The 18,988-nt window shown below is 62.6% G+C and overlaps 2 protein-coding genes across 4 annotated transcripts; both read right to left on the bottom strand.

The window, feature by feature from the left end:
- Positions 1–54: 54 nt before the first annotated feature.
- Positions 55–11,159, bottom strand: TMEM184A (transmembrane protein 184A). Of its 3 annotated transcripts, none has more exons than XM_045992406.1 (9): positions 10,935–11,159; positions 6,050–6,295; positions 4,126–4,291; positions 3,724–3,814; positions 3,542–3,617; positions 3,365–3,456; positions 2,194–2,363; positions 1,452–1,649; positions 55–862 (listed from the first exon to the last, which is right to left on the bottom strand). In XM_045992406.1, exons 2-9 carry the CDS (start codon positions 6,293–6,295, stop codon positions 627–629), a joined length of 1,275 nt encoding a protein of 424 aa, XP_045848362.1. In that variant the 5' UTR covers positions 10,935–11,159; the 3' UTR covers positions 55–626. The 3 variants fall into 3 exon arrangements, with proteins under 3 accessions (XP_045848362.1, XP_045848361.1, XP_045848360.1); XM_045992405.1 differs by lacking the exon at positions 10,935–11,159 and adding an exon at positions 6,953–7,137; XM_045992404.1 differs by lacking the exon at positions 10,935–11,159 and adding an exon at positions 6,481–6,921.
- Positions 11,160–14,131: 2,972 nt separating this feature from the next.
- Positions 14,132–15,895, bottom strand: PSMG3 (proteasome assembly chaperone 3). Its single transcript, XM_045992520.1, has 2 exons — positions 15,182–15,895; positions 14,132–14,629 (listed from the first exon to the last, which is right to left on the bottom strand). Exons 1-2 carry the CDS (start codon positions 15,395–15,397, stop codon positions 14,477–14,479), a joined length of 369 nt encoding a protein of 122 aa, XP_045848476.1. The 5' UTR covers positions 15,398–15,895; the 3' UTR covers positions 14,132–14,476.
- Positions 15,896–18,988: the final 3,093 nt, after the last annotated feature.

Genomic DNA, 18,988 nt, shown 5'->3' with positions numbered 1-18,988 from the left:
CCAGTACAGTTGGCTCCTCCAGGGCTGACCCCGCAGGAACAGAGGCCACTGGAGTCTCTAGAAAAGCCAGGTGTTTATGTACAAATAAGTGTGATTTACCTGTGAGCAACGTGTGCCCTGCGGGCTGGTCAGGGCGAAGTCCCCGTGCAGGTGGCCCTGGACACCTCCCAGACCCACATCCACACGTTGGGTGGGGACTTTCAGGAGTCTCCTTGGCTGGAGGGGCTGCACGGCAGCCTGGCAAGGCCCAGCTGAGGCCTCTACTGGCCCACCTGTCCGCACCCACAGCTCCCATGTTCGCAGAGCGACTGCTTGCTCTCCGGAAGCCGCCCTTCCCTGCAGGGGCCCAGCCTGGAGTCCGTCCATCCTGCTGGCGCCCGCTTCACAGCAGCCCCAGAGCAGACGGCCAGGGGGGCCCAGCTGGTCCCAAGCTCATTGGATAAGCTCCGATGTCCCATCTGGAGCCACGGGCCCGCAGGTGGGAGGCAGGCTGGACAGTGGCCCCACATTCCTGGCAGGAGGGCTCCCAGAACGGGCTTCCCCTCTGGCAACAGGGCTGGTGGGTGAGGGGCTCTGTGCTTGGCCAGAGGCCCAGGCAGACAGGTGGCAGCCAGGTGGCCGGTGACCTACAGCTCCTCTGCGGGGATCAGCATCCGCTTCTCCATGTTCCGACTCTTCCGGATCCCCCCAGGGCCGCTGGCTGCACTGGGGTGGGCGCTGGGGCTTGGGGCCTCGTGTGTGGCCTGCTGGGTGTAGTGCTGGTAGGTCGGCGAGAAATTGTGGACCGCGTCCTGCACAATGTCCTGTGGGCTCATGGTCTCTTTGAGGCCGCTGGAGATGCTGTGCATGGGTGCCTCGGGGGCTGGGGGCAAACGGCACATGTATGGGGTTGGGGGGTTGCCCAGACCTGCCATGTCACGCTCAGACCCCAGCCCTGGGGACATGGCCCTGCTCCCCACCAACCTCTGGGCTGCCCAGGCCCTGGGCTTGGCCAGCAGGAGGTGACTTGAGGACGGCTGAACCCCAGCCTGGATCCTCCCCTCAACCCCCTGCCAGCCTATCCCAGCCCAGACTTCCCAGGGGACACATCGAGAGACCACCGTGGCTGGCTCCTGCCTTCTCCCCAGCCCGGAGTGAGCCCTTTATGCTTGTGGTCACACCAGGCAGCTGGAGCAGGTGCAGGCCATCCCTGCCCGAATGGGTCATTCCCCAGGGATGTCTGGGTCTCTGGGTGTGGTGGGCAGGGCCCCCCCCAGACTCGGGAGGCACCAAGCCCTCACTGCCAGACATCCAGTCCAGCCCATCTCACTCAGAGCTCGGGGCCTGGACCAGATGCAGATGTGGGCCCCGTCTAGGGCTGGTGTTCTCCCCAGGGGTTGTCTGTCTGTGCTCCTCCCCGGGCCCACCGTCCATGTGCCCACCCACTCTTGCACAGGGCCCGGCCAGTGCACCTGGTGAGTTCTCTTTCTTCTCTGCATACACCTGGCAGCTGAAAGCATAGCGCAGGGCAATGGAGGCAAACAGCATCTCAATGCAGATGATGAAATTCTGGTAGCCAGCGGCCAGCATGCCGGCCCCGACCTTGCTCCCATCGATGACCTGGACCTCAGGGATGACCCCACACTTCTCCAGGATGGCCAGCAGCATCCCTGGGGGATGGTGACAGCCACTCAGGCACCCACCCTGCACAGGCCTTGGGAGCTGCGTGGGGTCTGGGGGAGGACTAGGTTCCGGCCCTGCAAAGGCTCCCCCGGGTGGCCCTGGGATGTCCCATCCCCATGGTCCTGTTCCACGGAGGGAGAGGCTGACGTTCAGGGGTGTGGCTACCTCCCACTCCAGGGTCATGGCCCAGTGGGCATCTGGGCACTCCCCACCCGTCTGCTCTGGCCTCCCGATCCCAGAGCTGGGGCTCACCCCTACCCCCCCCACACTGTCTGCGGGGTGAGGTCCGGCAGCACCCCCATCCTGGCCCCGGGCCTCTGCTGGGCCTCTCCACCCACAATGGCCAGACCTGCTGGGCAGGGGACTTGCGATTTCCCCTGCACCATGGCTTCCAGCTGAGAGGGTGGTGGTTCTGACCTGTGCTCCAGCCAGGGAAACTAAGACCAGGCCTGAGGGCACATAGGGAACTGAGGAATGAGGTGCGATGGGGACAGGCTCTAGGCTCCACCGCGGCCCCCACAGCCCACCCACCCTGCCAGAAAGAGAGGAAGATGACCGCCTTGATGGTGAAGAACTTGAGGACAGGCTCGAAGGGCTGCAGGAGCTCCCTGGTGGCGAAGTAGAAAAGGAACAGGGCGTAGAGGGCCAGGCTGACGGAGACATTGTAGATGAGGGTGATGTAGAGGTAGCCACTGTGGATGCTGGGACCAGAGCAGATGCCAGGGTCAGGGCGGGCCCCATGCTCTGTGCCTTCCCTGCCATCCCAGCCTGGGCTCTGACAGTGACCCAGGCCGAGACCCTCCCTGCAGGCCAGGCAGGCAGGTAGGCGGCACCCGAGCACAATGGCCAGGGAGCTGGGGGCGGTCTCCATGCAGTGATGAGGACATAGCCCTTCTCCCTACAAAGGCCGCCCTCCATCCCTCTTCCCCGGTCTGCCTGTGCGCAGCCTGAAGGACCAGGCCTCTACACTGTGGACACACAGGCAGGCGTGTGCTGGTGTAGGAGTGCATATGTGACGTGCATGCGCCTGTGGGTGTGTTCACACGCACATGTCAGCACTGAGCACGTGAGCGTGTGTGTTCACGTGAAAGCACGTGTGTGCCTGCTCATGTGCATGTGTGAGCGTGTGTAAGCGTGTGCACCTGCCCATGTGCGTGCATGTGCATGTGGGGGGCTTGTGTGTGTGTGAGCGTGTGTGTGTGAGCATGTGCACCTGCTCGTGTGTGTGCGCGTGGGGGCTTGTGTGTGTGTGAGCGTGTGTGTGAGCATGCACTGTACACCTGCTCGTGTGCACGTGTGAGTGTGTGTGTACGTGTGCACTGCCATGTGCGTGTGTGCGCATGTGTACGCGTGTGCACCTGCTGTGTGCACGTGTGGACCTGGCGTGGGGCTCCTTCTGGGCTGTCCGGGAGGTGCCGCCAGTGGCTCCCTGGGCCTGAGGGCCTGAACTCCCCATCGCCTCTCCTTTGGGTGGGTGGGCTGCAGGCCAGGGGTTGGTGTGAGCCCAAGGCAGCGAGGCTCCGTAGCCCTGGCATTCAGGGGCCCGCTCCTCTGGGTCTGTTTGCTGCGGCCTCACCCTGGCAGTCTCCCGGGAGCACACACGAGGACTTGGACTCGTGCTGAGCCCCCTCCCTGAGCCAGGGCCCGCACCCTTCTCCTGCCAGGCTGCCCCCCTCCAGCCCCCACAGCAGCCTGGCCTCACTTGAAGTCCCCGTCGTGGTATTTGCCGAACGCCTGCAGGACGATGGTGACCAAGGCCATGACGGGCTTCACGATACAAAACTGCAGTGTGGCCTGGGGAGGGGGGAGCAAGAGGGAGTTGGGGGTGTAGCTGGGAGGGGCAGGGCAGGGCAGGCCAGCACCCCACACCCCCACTCACCTGCTTGCAGAATCGCAGGAAGCCAATGGAGTACGACATGCCGTGCAGGCAGCAAGTGCCATAGACGCAACTGGACCTGAGTGTGCAAGTCCGTGAAGCAGGGCCTGCAAGGACCCATCCCCAGCCCGGCCCTGCTGCCGTGGCACGGGGGGCCCCCATGGGCCCTGGGGCGAGGTGCTTACCGGATGGGCTTTCCCCGGATCTCTGCCATGATGGCACTCTCGCCCCCCAGGTACTGGAAGCACAGGCTTAGGAAGCTATAGATGACAAAGGCTGCAGGGCAGGGGGCCGGGGCGGGCAGCAGTGAGCTTGGGCTCCCTGAGGCCCCCCGCTCCCCGCCATCCCTGCTGACCCCCGGCTGTCAGCAGTCCCTGTGGCAGCAAGGCCCCACCCCTTCGAGGGCCCCCGTTCCCCCCAATCCAGGCCCTGGGCCAGCCCCGCTGCAGGGCCCCCACCCTTGGCACCCCCGATCCTGACCATCAGGGGAGCTGACTCGGCCCTGGAGTCTGGGGTTCCCGAGCTGGCCGAGGCCTCTCTGCGCCCTCCCTGGATCTCGCAGGAGCCTGGAGCCAGACGGCACTCACCTTCATAGCAGTCACGCACTGAGTCCAAGTAGATGTAGTGCTGGTGGCCTCCCAGGAGGAGGAGGCTGAGCCAGGAGTCGAAGGCATAGACGGGCACGATGAGGAGCAGGCGAATGATGTAGCGCTGCTCGTTGGGAACCATGTAGGAGCGCAGGTGCAGGTAGATCTAGGCAGGCAGAGCAAGGGCAGGCTTGGGGCATGATGGGCACATGCCCCCCCTGTCCCCCCACCCCCGTGCAGAGCAGCACGGGAACAGCGCGAGCACCCCGGGCACGGCCGGCCCCTTCCGCCTGCACACTCTGCCGTGGGAACGCCTGCTTGCTCGCACTCCTGCTCCTGTGTTTGTCCATTCCAGGCCGGGGGTCGTCTGTGGCCCCGGAGTTTGGCATCTCAGCATGGGGGGCTCCGCAAAGGGCTGACCCCTGATGCCCTTTCTGGGATTGGCCCCATAGGGCAGGTACATCGGGAAAGCAAGGGTCTGTATATGAGACCGACCCTTGCAGCGACGCGGGGGAAGACGCGGTGGGGCCGACTGGGTCTTGGACAGCCAGTGAAGGGGCATCCCAGCATGCCCATGGGGGACCTGCTGTGCGATAATGGGGCATGGAAGCATCAGAGGACAAAGCAGGTGTGACCCCACGCATGTGGGAAACACGGGGTGAACACGAAAGGAAAGATGGTGCTGTCCTGTCCCTGAGCGGTGGGAGATACGGCTGATTGTAGTCTGTCTGGAGACCTTTCTTGACTGTCCTCGTCCTCCATGGGGAGGTGGAAGAGCGGCGAGAAGGTCTTGAAGAGGAAGAGGTGCTGGGGAGCCGGGCACACGGCACCTCTGGAAGGCCTCCTGGAGGAGGTGCCACTGAGCGCAGGTGGAGAGAGGGCCGTGGCAGGGCAGGCTGTGTGTGGAGCCCTGCATGAGCCGGGCTTTGGAGGGCACAATGCAGCGAGTGGCAGGGGCAGGCTGGCATCCGGAACAGTCCCTTATCAGTCCCTGCCGCCCGGCTGAGGCAGTAGGAGCGCCCGGCACGGGCAGCGTCTGGGAGACGTGGTTTCTGTCCTGGGCTGGCACTACCTGGCGGCGTGGCCTTGGCAGGCCCTCTCCGTCCTCTCCCCCCTTACCTTTCCGTCCTAAAGCCAGAGGATAAGTCCCTCTCTGCCCTTGGGGGCGCTGAAAGGGCGGAGACGGCTGCCCTCCTGTCTCGGAGGGGCTGGGGCTGAGGGCAGGGGCGGGGCTGCAGCCCATGGGGTCTCTGTCTGCCATCTGGGGAGGCCCAGGAGTCAGAGACAGACACGCAGAAGTGCTGGGGTTAGGCTAACACAGAGGGGGCATCCAAGAACCCCACTCAGGACTCTGGGGCCTGCCCCTGCTGCTCCTGGTCCCATAAGTCACAGCCAACCCCGGACGTTACTCGCCGCCCAAGTGCACACGCACCACCCACCAGTTCAGTCTTCCCGGCCACAGCCCCAGGAGCAGCTCGGTGAGACTCTGTGCCAATCCTGCCTCCTCCGGGCAGCTCTCCCGGTTGGCTCCCACTGCTCTTGCCTGTACTGTGACCCCCCGGTCCCCCTCATACCCTTGTGTCTATTTCTGTTGTGGTTGTTTGAGGCCACACAGAAGGCAGCTTCACTGAGAAAGGAGTCTGCTCACCCTTCCCTGCCTGCCGGCCCGCTGACCACCCCTGCCCCAGGCTCACACCCCCACAACATTCCCTCCCCATCCCGAAGGCCAGTCCTCCCTGGCTCCCACACCCTGCGTTTGGGGGAAAGCTCCCCCCGCCGCCCCTGCACCTTGGCCTGTTGCCACCCCTGACGGCCCTCCCTGCAGCTGGGCCTCTGCTGGCTGCCCCGGATCCCAGCACGGTCAGCCAGGGACATGTCCCATGGCCAGCAGGGTCCCAAGAGAGGTGCGAAAGGGAGGGCCTACCTGGTGGCAGGTGAGCACCAGGGCAGTCCACACGAAGACCCCTGAGACGCCACGGGCCAACGCGGAGGTGAGGAAGAGGTGGGAGGCACCCTGGGAGCTGTTCCCCACGGGGTCCATCTGTGGCCCACTGGGCATGGAGGAAGCGGAGGGCACGGTGGGCATGGTGGGCGGGGGGCTGGGCTGTGACCAGATGGCTGACACCAGGGGGCCGCGGGCTGTTCCCAGGAGCCCTGAGGCATTAGTCATCTGCAGAGGTGAGGGAGGACACGGGGAGGAGTGAGGACAAAGGTGCACCCAGGCAGCTGGCAGTCCCAGTGCCGGCCCAGGGAGGAGAGGGTGGGGGCAGGGCAGGAGGAGCTCCTCCTGGCGGCCACCAGCCGGGGCTGCCCTGGGCGTCCCTCCCCATCCCTTCTGTGTGGTTCGAGCCTGACCGTCGTGCCTACTCCCGACTTGAGCTCTCCTTCCCAGGTGGGACTCAGCCGCCTGGGAGCAGAATCGGGGAGAAGACCGTGGCATCGGGTGGTCCCTGTCTCTGCTGCTCAGACTTGTGGGAGCCCACGTTTGGGGACTCGAGATGTCTGGCAACGTGAGGGAGCCCCGCTGCCCTGCCTGCCCGGAGGGGAGGGCAGTCGGAGAGAAGGCCGGACTGGTGTTGCCCGCCACTGCCGACGGGGGGGCAGCCCAGCAGCCACCAACTCCCTGGGCCCTGCCTGGCTGTCCGGGATCCCGGCTGTGTTGCGGGGCCCTTCAGCTCCCCAGGCCTGCTTGCTCGTTCTGGATGCCGGCTCTCTGGTCGCTGGCCAGCCAGCTGGGGCACCAGGCACCTCGCTCCTCCCATGCCAGAGGCTGACCCAGCCTCTCCCCCGGCCTCCAGCCCACGGCAGGTAGGGGCCCAGTGCCTACCTCTCAGGCAGGAAGCTCTGGTCAGCCCTGGGAGGCCCGGCCTCCAGGGAAGCCTGGCGTCATTTGCATGGCCACGTGGCCCAGGGCAGCCCCACTGGGGGTGGGGCAGGGCTGCTCTCTGGAGTCTGTACCAGGTTTGGGGAGGGGGACCGCCAGGGCTGCCGCCTGCAGGGAGGGACCCGGTCAGAGGGGGAGGAGCAGAGGCTTGTCCCTTCCTGCTGCTACTGACATTCTATCTTTGCTCAGCAGCAGCTGGCTCCCAGGAAGCTGTGGGCCGCCAGGTGCCCTCACCTGCCTGTGGCAGACGTGGCCTCTGCCTGGGCCCCAAGCAGGCAGGAGGGGTGTTGGGCCTGGCTGGTGTTTGCCTAAACACAGGTGACTTTCTGTTGTGAGAATCTCGCCCAGTCTGCACGAGGTGCACAGGAAACATTGCTGGGGTTGTGGGGTCAGGAAAGGGGGATAGGCAGGTCCCTGGGTTCAGCCGGATGCCAGCGGCTTCTTTGCAAAGAGGCTCCCCCCACTCTGTCTCTGGACAGTCCAGGGGGTAGGGGCCGTGCTCTGCCCATTCACGCCGCTGCCCCAGCTGCCGCTGCCGGGGGGCACCAGGACGGAGGGTCTGTTCTGTGCCCTTGACAGTTCCACACATTCACGTCCTTTGTGGCTACCTGACTCTCCCTGTGGCCCTGGGCCGTGAGTCAAGGGCCAAACTGTTGGAATGACTGGTCACTTTTCGCTCAGAGGCTCATCCACACCAGTGTGCACACACGTGTGGGAGGCTGCAGGCCCAACCCCTGGACACAGGAGCCCGCTCCTCACCCCTCCACAAACCCGCTCCTCACCCCTCCACCCCCATCGGCCCCCTGCCCCCCAGGAGCCCCCAGCGGGCCTCCTCTGAGCACTGCCTGGAAACTTCCCTACTGACTTCTCTCCCAGCTGTCTCCTTGTCCTGCTGACTCAGATGTCACCGTTCAGTCCTGTCCCCCCCTTATATCCCACCCGGAGTTCCTGTCCACCTGTTGGCTTTGCGCTCGCTGCCAGCACTCCCTCCGTGGGAGCTTCTGGAACCCTGTGCCGGGCCCAGTGTGCAGCTGGCCCTCTGGCTGTGGCTCCCACCGGCTCTGGCTGGGGCGACGGGTGTGGTCTACACGGCATCCAGCCAGAGTAAGTTTCCCGTGTGCCCGAATCCCTCCACCTGCCCTGGGTGCTGGGAGCGTGGGTCAGCGCGTGCGGAGGCAGCACCCTTCACGGCCCCTGGTGACAATGGCTTGGGGACCCTGAAGGGTGTATACTTAGCTATGGAGACGTGGACGGGGCAGGCAGGGGCCCAGGGACACCGCACCCCCCGTGCCACAGGTGCGGAAGGGAGGCCTAGGGCCTTCCTGGGCTGCTGCTGGGGCACCGAGCCTGCAGCAGGACATGCTCAGGTCAGAAGGGCTTCCTTGCTGGACCCAGTGGGGCCAGACCTTTGGGAGAGCGCTGAGGGGCCCTGGCCCTGGAGAGGCTTGAAGCCTGGACCCTGGTCAAGACGGAGGCATTTCCGGAGCTTGGCCCTTTCTTCAGAGTCAGAAAACACTGTGGGGAAGGGCAGTGTATTCTGACCCACAGGTTGTACACTGGGGGCAGGCCCGCCTGCCAGCAAGGGGGGCCAGGGGTCCCTGATCCTGGGAGGCCCCTGCTGCCCAGGGCCATCCCTGCTCTCATGGTGGAGGCCAGGCCCAGTGTCACTTTTGGGTTGTTCCCGCAGCTGCCTTACTCTGAAGTCTTGTTCAGCCGTTGCCTCCAGGAAGGCCTCCAGGGATCCCTGGCTCCGAAGCCTCCCCACTCCAGAACACTGCACACCCCCGGGCATGGCTTTGCTCAGGGGCCCTCCTGTCGGCACCAGGCCATATGTGTATTGTAGAATCCCGGGCCTCTGCTAAATGGGAGCCTTCTGCCCCCCAACCCCTTTCTCTGGGTCCTGACCTGTTGCTCCAGGGGCAGCCTTAACCCTCCATGCCATGCTTTGCCCATGTTCTCGGCAGCCACCTCGGCAGAGCCCTTCACCTCTCTTTCTTTCATCTCTCTTTCTTTCCCGTCTGTACAGATGAGTCTGGGGTCCTCCCACTGCACCGTGGGGTACAGTAGGTGGGTCCCTGCCATCACTGTGGACCTGGGACACCCCTTTGCCTTGCTCTGAGCTCTGGGAAAGACCTGAGCCACCTGGTCCTCCCAGGGCAGCCCGGGTGTGGGACGGAGAGCAATGGGAGCCCAGGTCAGGGAGGCGCAGGAGATGGAGAGGGACCCTGCCCCACAAACAGAGTGCTGGGCTCCAGCACTGGGGTCACCAGGCGGTAGACATGGGAGAGCTGACCTGCCCGAATTCGGCCCTGCCTCCAGCAGCCAGTGTCATGGCCCATGCACACTCAGCAGAGGTGGCCGGGCCGGCCCGGCCTGATTTCCCTGCCCGGGGCTGGACGCTGACCAAGTCCAGCACAGGACAGACCTGCCTGCCCGGGTCCGGGGTGCTGGGGCCTCTGACCCCTGTTTGTGGTGACCAGGTGACGAGGCTCAGGGCAGGTTGTAGCTGGGGCGTGGGTGGCTGAGACGCTCTAGCCGCTGTCAGACCTGTCTCCTCATCCCTACGCCTGCCTTTCACTACTGGTGACCCAATGCCCATGGCTCCTTGGCCTTCCTGCTGGCCCTGGAGCTCCTTCCAGACACGCCCTGCCACGGGGGCCCCCTTCTCAGCCAGCCCATCTGGAGACATCTCTGGGGGCCTGTGGCTCCTTTCCTGCCACCGGCCCGGTCCAGCACCCCCCCCCGCCCCTGTCCCAGGCAGGCAGAGACAAGTTGGGGGAGGATAGTGGGGGCATCGGAACACCACGCTCCCCAAGGCCAGCCCCCCAGGGTTCTTTGGCTCTCCAGGGGTGCCCTCCTGCTATCTTCTGGAGAGCTTTGGTCCTGGCACCCACAACGGCCCTTGACTTAACCAATAGCCACTGTGGCTGAGGGCTTGGGGGTGACTGGCCTGGGGCCACTGTCAACCAAGGGTCCTGGGTGCTCAGTTCTTTAAGCCACTCAGGTGGGAGCTGGGAGAAGTGGGTAGCAGCGGTGGGGCCCCCAGGGCCTCTGCCTCAAGCCCCTTCTCCCCTCCTGTGGGCCTGCAGCGGGGACCCTGGGTCCCTCCAGCTCCAGTTCTGGGATTCCTTATGTGATGGCCAAGCCGGGCCCTGGGCCCCAGAGCCGCAGGAGCAGGGCCCTGGTTCGAACACACTGGGCTGGGAAACTGACGCGGCCCTCAACGGTGTCTGTGACCTTCCTCAGTGTCCCCTGCACCTGGAACCCCACTTGCAGCAGGTCAGCATCCGTCCCTTGCTTAAAGGTGGGCCCGGGTCAGTGAGGCCCAGCACCGCTCTGCAGTAAAGGTCACTGAGGCCCAGGACCGCTCTGCTGCACTAGCTGTCTCAGTCAACCCGCTGTCCTGCTGGCCAGATCACTGTCCTGGGGCTTCTCTTGGCCTCTAGGCCAGTCAGCCCAGGGGGGACCCCACTGTGGGATCTCGGGGACTTCACTCCCTCCTGAGGCTCTCTGTCACTTCTGTACTGCCCATTCCTAGCCTGTGTCCCTATGGGCTACCTCCCTCCCCCAGGCCTCCGTCCCCAGAGAGGAGCTATGTCCCTTGAGCCTGCCTGTACCTGCCTGCTGTCCCGGAGCCAGCTGCCAGCCCTGGGTGTGTCCCCAGGGACAGCCCTCCATGCAGGGCTGGGGCAGGGGTGCAGACCTGAGACACTTTTGGTTACCAGGTGGTATCCCAGGGCCTGGCAGGGCCCTGTCATCTTGGGTGGAAAGGGGCAGGGCAGAGAGGCCCGGACTCTCGGAATTTCACAGTGCGAGATTTTTTCTCCAGAAATCCCTGCCCCACTAGAGTGAATGGGACCCCGGCCCGGACCCCACCCCTCCTCTGGGTGTGCACACTTGCACACACATGCGTGCCTGTGCTCACCTCCCTGGTGGCTCGGTCAGCTGTCTGGTCGGGCCCCTCAGGCTGCTCTTCTCAGGGCTCCAGGCCCCGGGGGGTGGGGGTGGGGGTCCAGCCCCGATGTGCAGCCTCCAGACCTCCGTTGCTCCTCCTCACAGCAGCCTGGGCTGGTCCAAGGTACTGCTGTTCCTGGGGCGGGGGGTGCCGACCTTTCCCTGGTCCCAGAAAACACCTCCTTGCCACCACCCACCTCACCGGGCCGGCCCTGCCAGGCGGGGTACAGCCCCGGCCACACCCTCTGCTGTGCCCTCCCCACACCCTGGGCCTCCCTCCCATCTCTCCAGTTGTGCACTGTCTGGTGGGGTGTACAAGCCGGCCTCGGAGTCTCCGACGTCCGGGTGTGGCCTTGAGTGGCCACATCTCTCTGTCCGTGTGGATGGCGGTCCGTCCGATCCCCCCCCAACCCCGGTGCAGTGAAGGGTAGACGGGGGGTTGCCTGCCTTCACCAAGGGATGGCTCCTGGCTCTGAGCACCCCACAAAGAGGCTCCGAGTGGCCTCCCCAAGAGATGCAGCGCCACTGAGAGGATGGCCCGCCACCAGCTGCTCCCGCAGGAGAGGGGTTTCCACCATCTCGTCATGATCTCTCAGAATCAGTGGGGCCTCACTTCTCACCGAGCCTACCTCCTCCCTCCCTGCCGCCCTGCAAACCCATCTGTCCACTTTGGGTTCAGACCATGAAGCCACAGGGGCTGAGCGCCTCCCCGCAGTCCATCTCTGGTCACTCAGGGCCCTCTGACTGCACACATGCACTGGGCATGCTAGTCGCTCACTGAGTGCCCCCTCCTCACTGCCAGAATCACTCTGAGGCACTGAGACGCTCAGCGGTCCTGCCCGTGGCTGTCTTAGTCCACTGGCTCCTTGTATCTGGTTTGGGAGGCTTGGGGGCTGCAAAGCCCCGGAGAAGCCGCTTGGAGAGACTGCCTACAGCGGCCACCCTCCCTGGGTTCTCTCGCTCGCCCTCGGCTCTGAGCCACGTCCCTAAGTCCACTAAGGAGAAGGGAGGACGTGCAAGGGAGGGGATCTGGGGGGGCCACCGTGCGCAGCTCAGCGGAGAACTGCACGGGGCAGATGGCACTGGCGTGACCTTGACAGAGGAGCCCCTGGTAGTCTGGGCTGGGGGGGGCTGCGGATGAGCTCCCCGTGTTTTACTTCCGTGGGCCTACGGATCGCTGGAAGGTGATGAGTCTGATAGCTGGGTAAGCGCCGTGTACAAGAATAAATCTGCATGGCGCCAGCCACTGCCTGTGGGAGCTGCGGCTTCACTGATGGCTCCTCCTCCTGAATCGTGGTGGCCGAAGCAGAGGCCCCTGTGCCTTCCCACCCTGTCCCATGCCTGCATTTATAAGGCCAAGAAGCGTGCAGCCTGCAGGGACAGGAGTGTGTAGTGCCAGGCTGTGATTTCCACCAGCCACCAGACGGCTTCTGGCAGCTGTAAGGGTGCGGCGTGGAAAGTCCTGGGTCCGCCACCCCCTGCCAGGCGGTGTCCATGCCGCCGCCCACCTACCTCTCCTTCCGGGGTGGCAGCCAGGGGTGGGAGTGTCACTCCTTCATGCGGTGAGGCTGCCAGCTGGCAGCAGTGAGGGGTCCTGTGCCCCGGGATCAAGCCCGGGCTCGGCAGGGGCAGCTCGGTGATGCTGCCTCCGTTTCCGTCTCTGGAACACATGGATGGTGAGAAGAGTGAGGTTTCTGGGTCCGAGTGAGGACTGTTAGGGCACATGCGACAAAGGCTGTACCCTGAGCCTGGTCACTGTGATAGGCAAGTGTGCTAGTCCCATAGAGACGAATTTAGGGACCAAACCAGAACACTGAAAGCTGCAACTCTGAACCCAGACTCAGACTGTCTCCGTGCCTCAGGTTCCCTGCTTGTGCGATGGGAGGAGTCATGATCCCACAGCACAAACACCTCATTTTTAGATGAGCGCTGCATAACTATTGCTTTGAAGTATTAATCTGAGGACGCCAGGCCTCTGCTTCTGTTGGGGGGCAGGGGGGTCCTCCCCACCCGTTGGGACACCCCAGGTCTTGGGGGTCCACGTGTGTGTGGACATCTCCTCCTCCTTCAGTCAGCTCCCGTGTCCTTAGACCTGGCCCTGGTCCCAGTCCTGCCGAGGGATCCAAGAGGGGTTGAGGGCCAGGATCTAAGGGGAGTGGCAGTGTGGACACAGGAGGGGTGGGAGCGGCCAGGATGGATGCAGTCTACCTGAGAGGTCGGAAGGTGGGGCAGAGCTGGCCACAAAGGAGCCCTGTGTCTCTCAGGGACAGGCCTGCCTGTTTCCCCTGGTCACCCAGGCTCCCTACAGCAGCAGCAGGAGGGGCCTTCCCTGCTCAAGCATTGGCACCCACTCTGGGAAGTCTGGCAGGATTCCCACGGGTGACTCCTGCGGTCACCGTCAGCCAGTCTGTGCTCCCAGCGGGACAGGGCTGATGGTGACATTGCATGGGCACTGTCTGCTGACGGAATGAGCCCTTGAAGACTTTCCCTCTGTCTCATCTCCAGCAAATTCACGCTTGCATCTAGACCAGACTGGCAGGTTGAACCAGTCCTTTCCATCGCCTCTTGGAGAGGAGTTTCTTAAGTCAAGAACTTCAGGGTCTCAGAAGCTGTTGATTCTGAGGGAAACCAAATAAAAACATCCCCTTCTGATCTTATGAGGACATGGACGCCACCCAAGGTGTTTCTGTAGAGATCTCTTTTAAGGTTTTATTTTTAGGTCATCTCTATGTCCACCGTGGGGCCGGAATGCACAGCCCTGAGATCGAGTCGCACGCTCCACTGACCAAGCTAGCTGGGCACCCCTCTTTACACTGGGACCCCAGCTTCCAGACCCTGAGCCCTCCTCCTCTCTGGTCTCCGATCCTGTGGGGTAGACTCACACAGCACATGGACAGCGACGCGCCACTGTGGCTAGTGGGGGATGGGGTGAGCTGCTGTCCGTGGGGGCAAACGCTATCCCGAAGCAGCGCCTCACTGGACCTGTCACACAGCAGGACAGTAAGGTATGTTTGTGGAATGGAAGTTCATAGCTGTCCAGAGAAGTCAGAGTGTGTAGAGCGTGTGAACCTTGCCAAACGAGGTTTCCTCCCACCTCCGCATAGTGTGCTGAACCGAGCCTGCGCCGTGGGATGCTAGTTCTCAGTATCGCCAGGAAGGCTGGTGAGGTATTTGGGGATAGGCGTTTATTGTAAATAAAAAAAATTTCCTGCACACGGAGGGCCAGGACTCCAATCTAATGACTCATCTCTCAGTCTTGAATACATGCAGCTGTTTGGACCCTAGTAAACACCGTTCACAACCCCCCAAGACACACTCCTCAGCTTTCCTTCATCCGCGGGTATGTGAGCGCCCAAAGTATGGGTCTGCCTGAGACGCGCATATCTCCTCTGGCTTCTAGAGCTAAGCCAGAGCTGCTCCTCCTGCCTGACCGAGGGAGTGTCTCCATATCGAGAGGGTATCCGTGTGTCCCCTCGGCTCGCTGAGTAGCAGGCGTGGCTGCTGGCTCCAGGGTCACCACACCTGGCAGGACTGGATCACCTCCTTCAAGGCCTTCAGCCCCTCCACACTCCTGTCCTTCACGGCCAAAGCCAGGAGGACCGCTCTGTTTCCAGCCTCTTGAGACACAAACGTCACCAGGTTCTTTGCAAAGACGTGGATGAGAGGCTGGTAAAGGGAAAGAGAGAAGCCATTTTAATCGCAAAAAATCTGTTTTCCCTTAGTGCCTTCACAGAGTGTCCCCCAGGAACCCTCCTGACTCCCTGCACCCCCAATAATCAACCCCCTCCATGTAAGTTCAATGCAACACTGGTTTAGCGTTCAACCAACTCCAGAACACTCCAGTCCTAAACAAAACGCTAGAGAGGCACCATTACACTCATTTTCTTGGTGCCTTCTGATTCCTTGGTCTCTTCCAGCTGGCTGTCATCCAGAAGGTATCATGGAAGGTATTCTACGGGGCTGGGGTGGGGTCTGTCAAATCTCACCGGCTCCAAGGTCGCATAAGAGGGTCAAATCCTACAAAATCAGTACCGCCTGTCTGCTAGATGAAACACTGATGCGCTGGGGAAAGCACGCACCAAGGGCAGGCAAGTGCTCTCACAGCTGCATAGGCCTCAGAAAACAATGTGGAGCCTGCGGGCTCCGACCCCTACTCACAACCCGCAGCCACACAAGCACTTTTTCCTCCAGCGTGGGGACCCCTTCCCACCACTTTACCTCGTCCTGCCCAAGAAGGACTTTGGTGGTGAGCACGGGCTTGCTGATGTCACCAGCCACGGTGCTGGGCTCCAGGGAGACCAGGGTACCCATCTTCCCGAACTGGGTCACCACCACCAGAATGTGACTGCTGAAGGCTGTGCAGACCACCTGCGTGGGGACCCCACACACCACTTCCGTCTTCTGTTTGGAAGTCAGCAAGGGTTTGCCTTCCATGGATAGGTCTTTTCAGTGGCACTTTAATGTTTACCAAGCAAAGAGAGGAAAAAAGGTCACTCAAACCGTGTCGGAGGTGCTCGTGGCTCCAGCATTAGCACCGCCTGGTATTCGCACAGAGGCACGAGCACGCCCACCCCAGCAGGCGCCCCGCGTGCCCGCCGCCTTCACGGGGAGCCCTCAGGAGCCGCTCCCGGGCACGCGTGTGCAGACGTGCGGGCTGCGCCGAAAAGGCAGGCCCTCGGGGCACTCGCCGGTCTCTGTCCCCCGACCAGGCCCCACGCCCACCCGCCGCAGGTGCTCAAGCCCGGGCTCCAGCAGGTGGCCGCGCCCCTGCCGCCCTCTGAGCTTCCCCTTCCGCTTGGGAAAACGACCGCCCCCGCAGGACAGGGCGGCAACCCCCCGCGCGGGCTAAAGGGAGAGGGCGGCGGGAGGCCGGGGGCCCCGCGGGGCACCCTCACTAACCATGCCACCCGCCATGCCGCCCGCGCTCACCGCGCCGCGCCCGGAAGTGACGCCTTGTGGGCGACGCGGGCCCGCCCCCGCAGGGGCCCCTCCCACCGGCCCTGTCATCCCCTCCACCGGAAGTGCGCCTGGAGGCTTCCGGTCCCGGCGGGGGCCTCCGGCTCCTGAGCGGCGCGGTTCAGCTCTGCGGAGAGGGGCGGCGGTTCTGGGCGAGGGGCTGCATCCCCCACCCGCGGGTCTCGGCCACCCGCCCTCTGGCTGCTCCCCCGGGGTGTCCTCGGTGGTCGGGGGGCTGCCTGGCTGTGGGTTCCCTACCCACATGGCGGCCCTGGGGCTGTGGGAGCGGAGCAGTGCGGAGGTCGCCCCACGGAGAGCGGGCACAGGGACCTGGGTGTGTGCGGCGGGAGCTCCAGCCCGGAGCCAGGGCACGGGGCGTCCTGCTGACCCGGGCGGGGATGCGGGGACGGCGCGGAGGCCCCACGGCGAGGCCGGGGCCGAGGGCTCCGGGGCGGGAGTGGCCCGTGGGGGGCGAGCCCTCCGTCCCACTCTCCCGGGGCCCCTAGCCCTCCCGGGGCGAGCTGCAGGGCGGAGGCGAGCCCTCCCCACTCTCCCGGGGTAGTCTGCAGGGCAAGCCTTCCGCCCCACTCCCCGGGGGCACCCAGCTCTGCGGGTGTGTCTGTGTGCGTGTGTGCGCGCGCGCGCGCGAGCTCTCCATCCCACTCTCCCGTGGGCCCCAGCCCTGGGGGTCCATCTGAGCCACCCTTCCAGCTCCCATCCATCAGATTCCTCAGGCTGTGGTGGGTGACAGGCATTGTGCAAAGTGTCCTGTAGACGGGCTGTTCAGGTTGGGAAAGCTTGTCTCGGGTCCTAAAGCTGGTAAGGGCTGGAACTGGGCTTCCGTTGCCGGCCCTGGGTTACTGGTCTGAGGGCTCTGCACCCAGATGCCCAGGTAGTGGGAGAAGGGACCAGGGTGGCCACAGTGGCAGGAGGTTGTCTGGTCCACCCCCACCTCTGACAGCTCCTGAGGGCTCATCCTGTTTCTCTCCATGCTGGCAGTGTGTTGTCAGGGTGGGGGAGTCTTTCACTGATACTGGGGTAGCTTGAGCCTGCAGACCCCTCCTTAGGCGAGTGACAGCCCTTCAGCACCCCACACTCAGAGGCCTTGCCCTCCAGTTCCCTGACAGCCCCTGCGGGGGCATGGTTCCTCTCCACCTGGTCTGCCCACCCCACTGAGCCCTGTAGGAAGCCTTGGCATCCCTAATCTTTGCTCCCTTTTCTAGTGATTTAATGACTTCTTAGACAACCCGTGTCAAGTCTAATGAAGCATGCGCCTTCCAAAACGATTTCTGGTGGCTTAAAATAAAAGGCATGTATACAAAACATTATCAAAATAGAAATAAAAATCAAAAGGAATCCGCTTTTGAGCTTTCTTGCAGCAGGCTCACAAAGGGAAAGATTATGACTTTTCCAGGTGCCAATACTCAAAAAGGAGGAAGGGTATCAATTTCTCGGAGAGTGTTTTTGTTGGGGCTAAATTTAAACCCACATCCACCCACACACACCTCAAAGCAAATGGCCAATTCCTTCCTCTGCAGTGGGAAACCTTCCAAAGGCGGGTTCACTGCTGTTCACCTATTCATGCATTTTCTCTCTGTAATCAAATAGACACAAGTTTGACACCCCCCCCAAAAAACCCCCAACTCTGACATAAAGGTCTCACCATAAGAAAGAGATGGGCAAGAGCAGAGCGGCGGGTGTCTTGATGACACTTAATCATCTATGTCAGTGTCTGTTGCCTGTTTGTCGGTCTAGATCTGGGGGACAGGCTGCATATGAAGGAAAGGAGCTGGGAAGTCTAGGAGGGGCTTTCTGGCAGCCCGAGTGGATGTGTGGGCAGGACGTGGGCACTTAGAGTAACGGGGCCCAGCTCATTGCCTGCAGTTGGCGGTTCTCCAGGGGGAGGCGAATTCCTTTAAGTGAGTTCACTTAAAATGAGAGCTAAGTAGAGATAGTGTCACCGGTGGGGCAGAAGAGTCCGAGAATTTATCTTAAAAAGTGGCGACCAAAGAAAATATCTTGAAATTTGTCTTGTATTCCAGGAATTCTAGGTCATGAATGCCATCCTCTTAATTTGTGCCACCAAAGAACCAAGCGTTGGTTTGGCAGGGTCATAATTTTTCCAACAAATCCTCCAACAGTGACGTTTCCAGCTGTGTAGGGAAGAGAGTGGTCCAAGGGCACCATCCATTTGCCCCAGAGCCTCTCCTAATCTTGTGATATGCACGTCTGCCCTTGGAATGCTGTCCTCTCACCAGCCGGCCCTGCCGCCTGCCTGTCTAGCACTGCCAGGCCCTCCCACACTTGCCGCCACGTTCCCTGGTTTGACCTTCACCAGCTTTCTGAAATCTCGTGTCTTTCCCGATGTGCCGCTCACCCACAGCCTCCCAGCATGCTTTCCAGAACTTGTAGCTCTGTGCCTATGTGTGGGGTGGGAGAGACGGCCCTCCGTCATTTCAAGGGAGCCCGGTCTTGTAAATGGTCAATGCATTTGGGAAACGCTTTGTGTTGTGATGACTCTGTTTCCCTCCGTGGGCTCATGTGCCTAAGATGTCAGCCTTGGAAGTTTCCGGAATCTATCCCCTCGGCCCTTACTAACGGTGCCTTGGGGCAACTTTCCCTGTGGGCCTCAGCTTCTTGGCTCAGAAACGGAGAAGCCACGTGTGCTGGCCTGGCAAGAGTGAGTGAGGTGGCTCACGTGCCGTGATTTCCCAGAGCTTTATGGAATTAGCTCTGACTTTACGTATTTTCATACTTACTTACGTATCTGTGCATTATTTATTACCTTTATTACTAATCATTTGTCCTTTCATCATCAGATGAGTAACATCTTGCTGCCACATGCCGGGTGAGGAACGGCTTGAAAGCAAATCAGCCTCGGGGACTCCGAGACCCTTGACCGGCAGGCTTGCACACTCCAGGCCGGCAGGAGGCTCTCCGAGCTGCTGTTCCCTGGGTCTGCCAGAGGGAGGGTCTCTGCTGTCCACGCCTCCCCCAACCCCCGTCTGTCCCAGGGGGACTCTGCTGCGGCCCAGGGGTCTGCCCGAGGGAGGGGCTTGTAGACAGAGC

This window comes from Meles meles, chromosome 21, assembly GCF_922984935.1.
Source record: "Meles meles chromosome 21, mMelMel3.1 paternal haplotype, whole genome shotgun sequence".
NCBI lineage: Eukaryota > Metazoa > Chordata > Mammalia > Carnivora > Mustelidae > Meles > Meles meles.
This window is presented reverse-complemented; position numbering and strand designations above follow the sequence as displayed.

Coding starts and splice junctions, on each gene's coding strand:
- TMEM184A (XM_045992406.1), bottom strand. CDS start 6,295: ATGACTAATGCCTCAGGGCTCCTGGGAACAGCCCGCGGCCCCCTGGTG. Junction 3,618..3,723: donor ATCCGGGGAAAGCCCATCCG/GTAAGCACCTCG, acceptor TTGCACACTCAG/GTCCAGTTGCGTCTATGGCA. Junction 1,650..2,193: donor CTTCCTCTCTTTCTGGCAGG/GTGGGTGGGCTG, acceptor ACCATCCCCCAG/GGATGCTGCTGGCCATCCTG.
- PSMG3 (XM_045992520.1), bottom strand. CDS start 15,397: ATGGAAGGCAAACCCTTGCTGACTTCCAAACAGAAGACGGAAGTGGTG. Junction 14,630..15,181: donor TCCTTCTTGGGCAGGACGAG/GTAAAGTGGTGG, acceptor TCCCTTTACCAG/CCTCTCATCCACGTCTTTGC.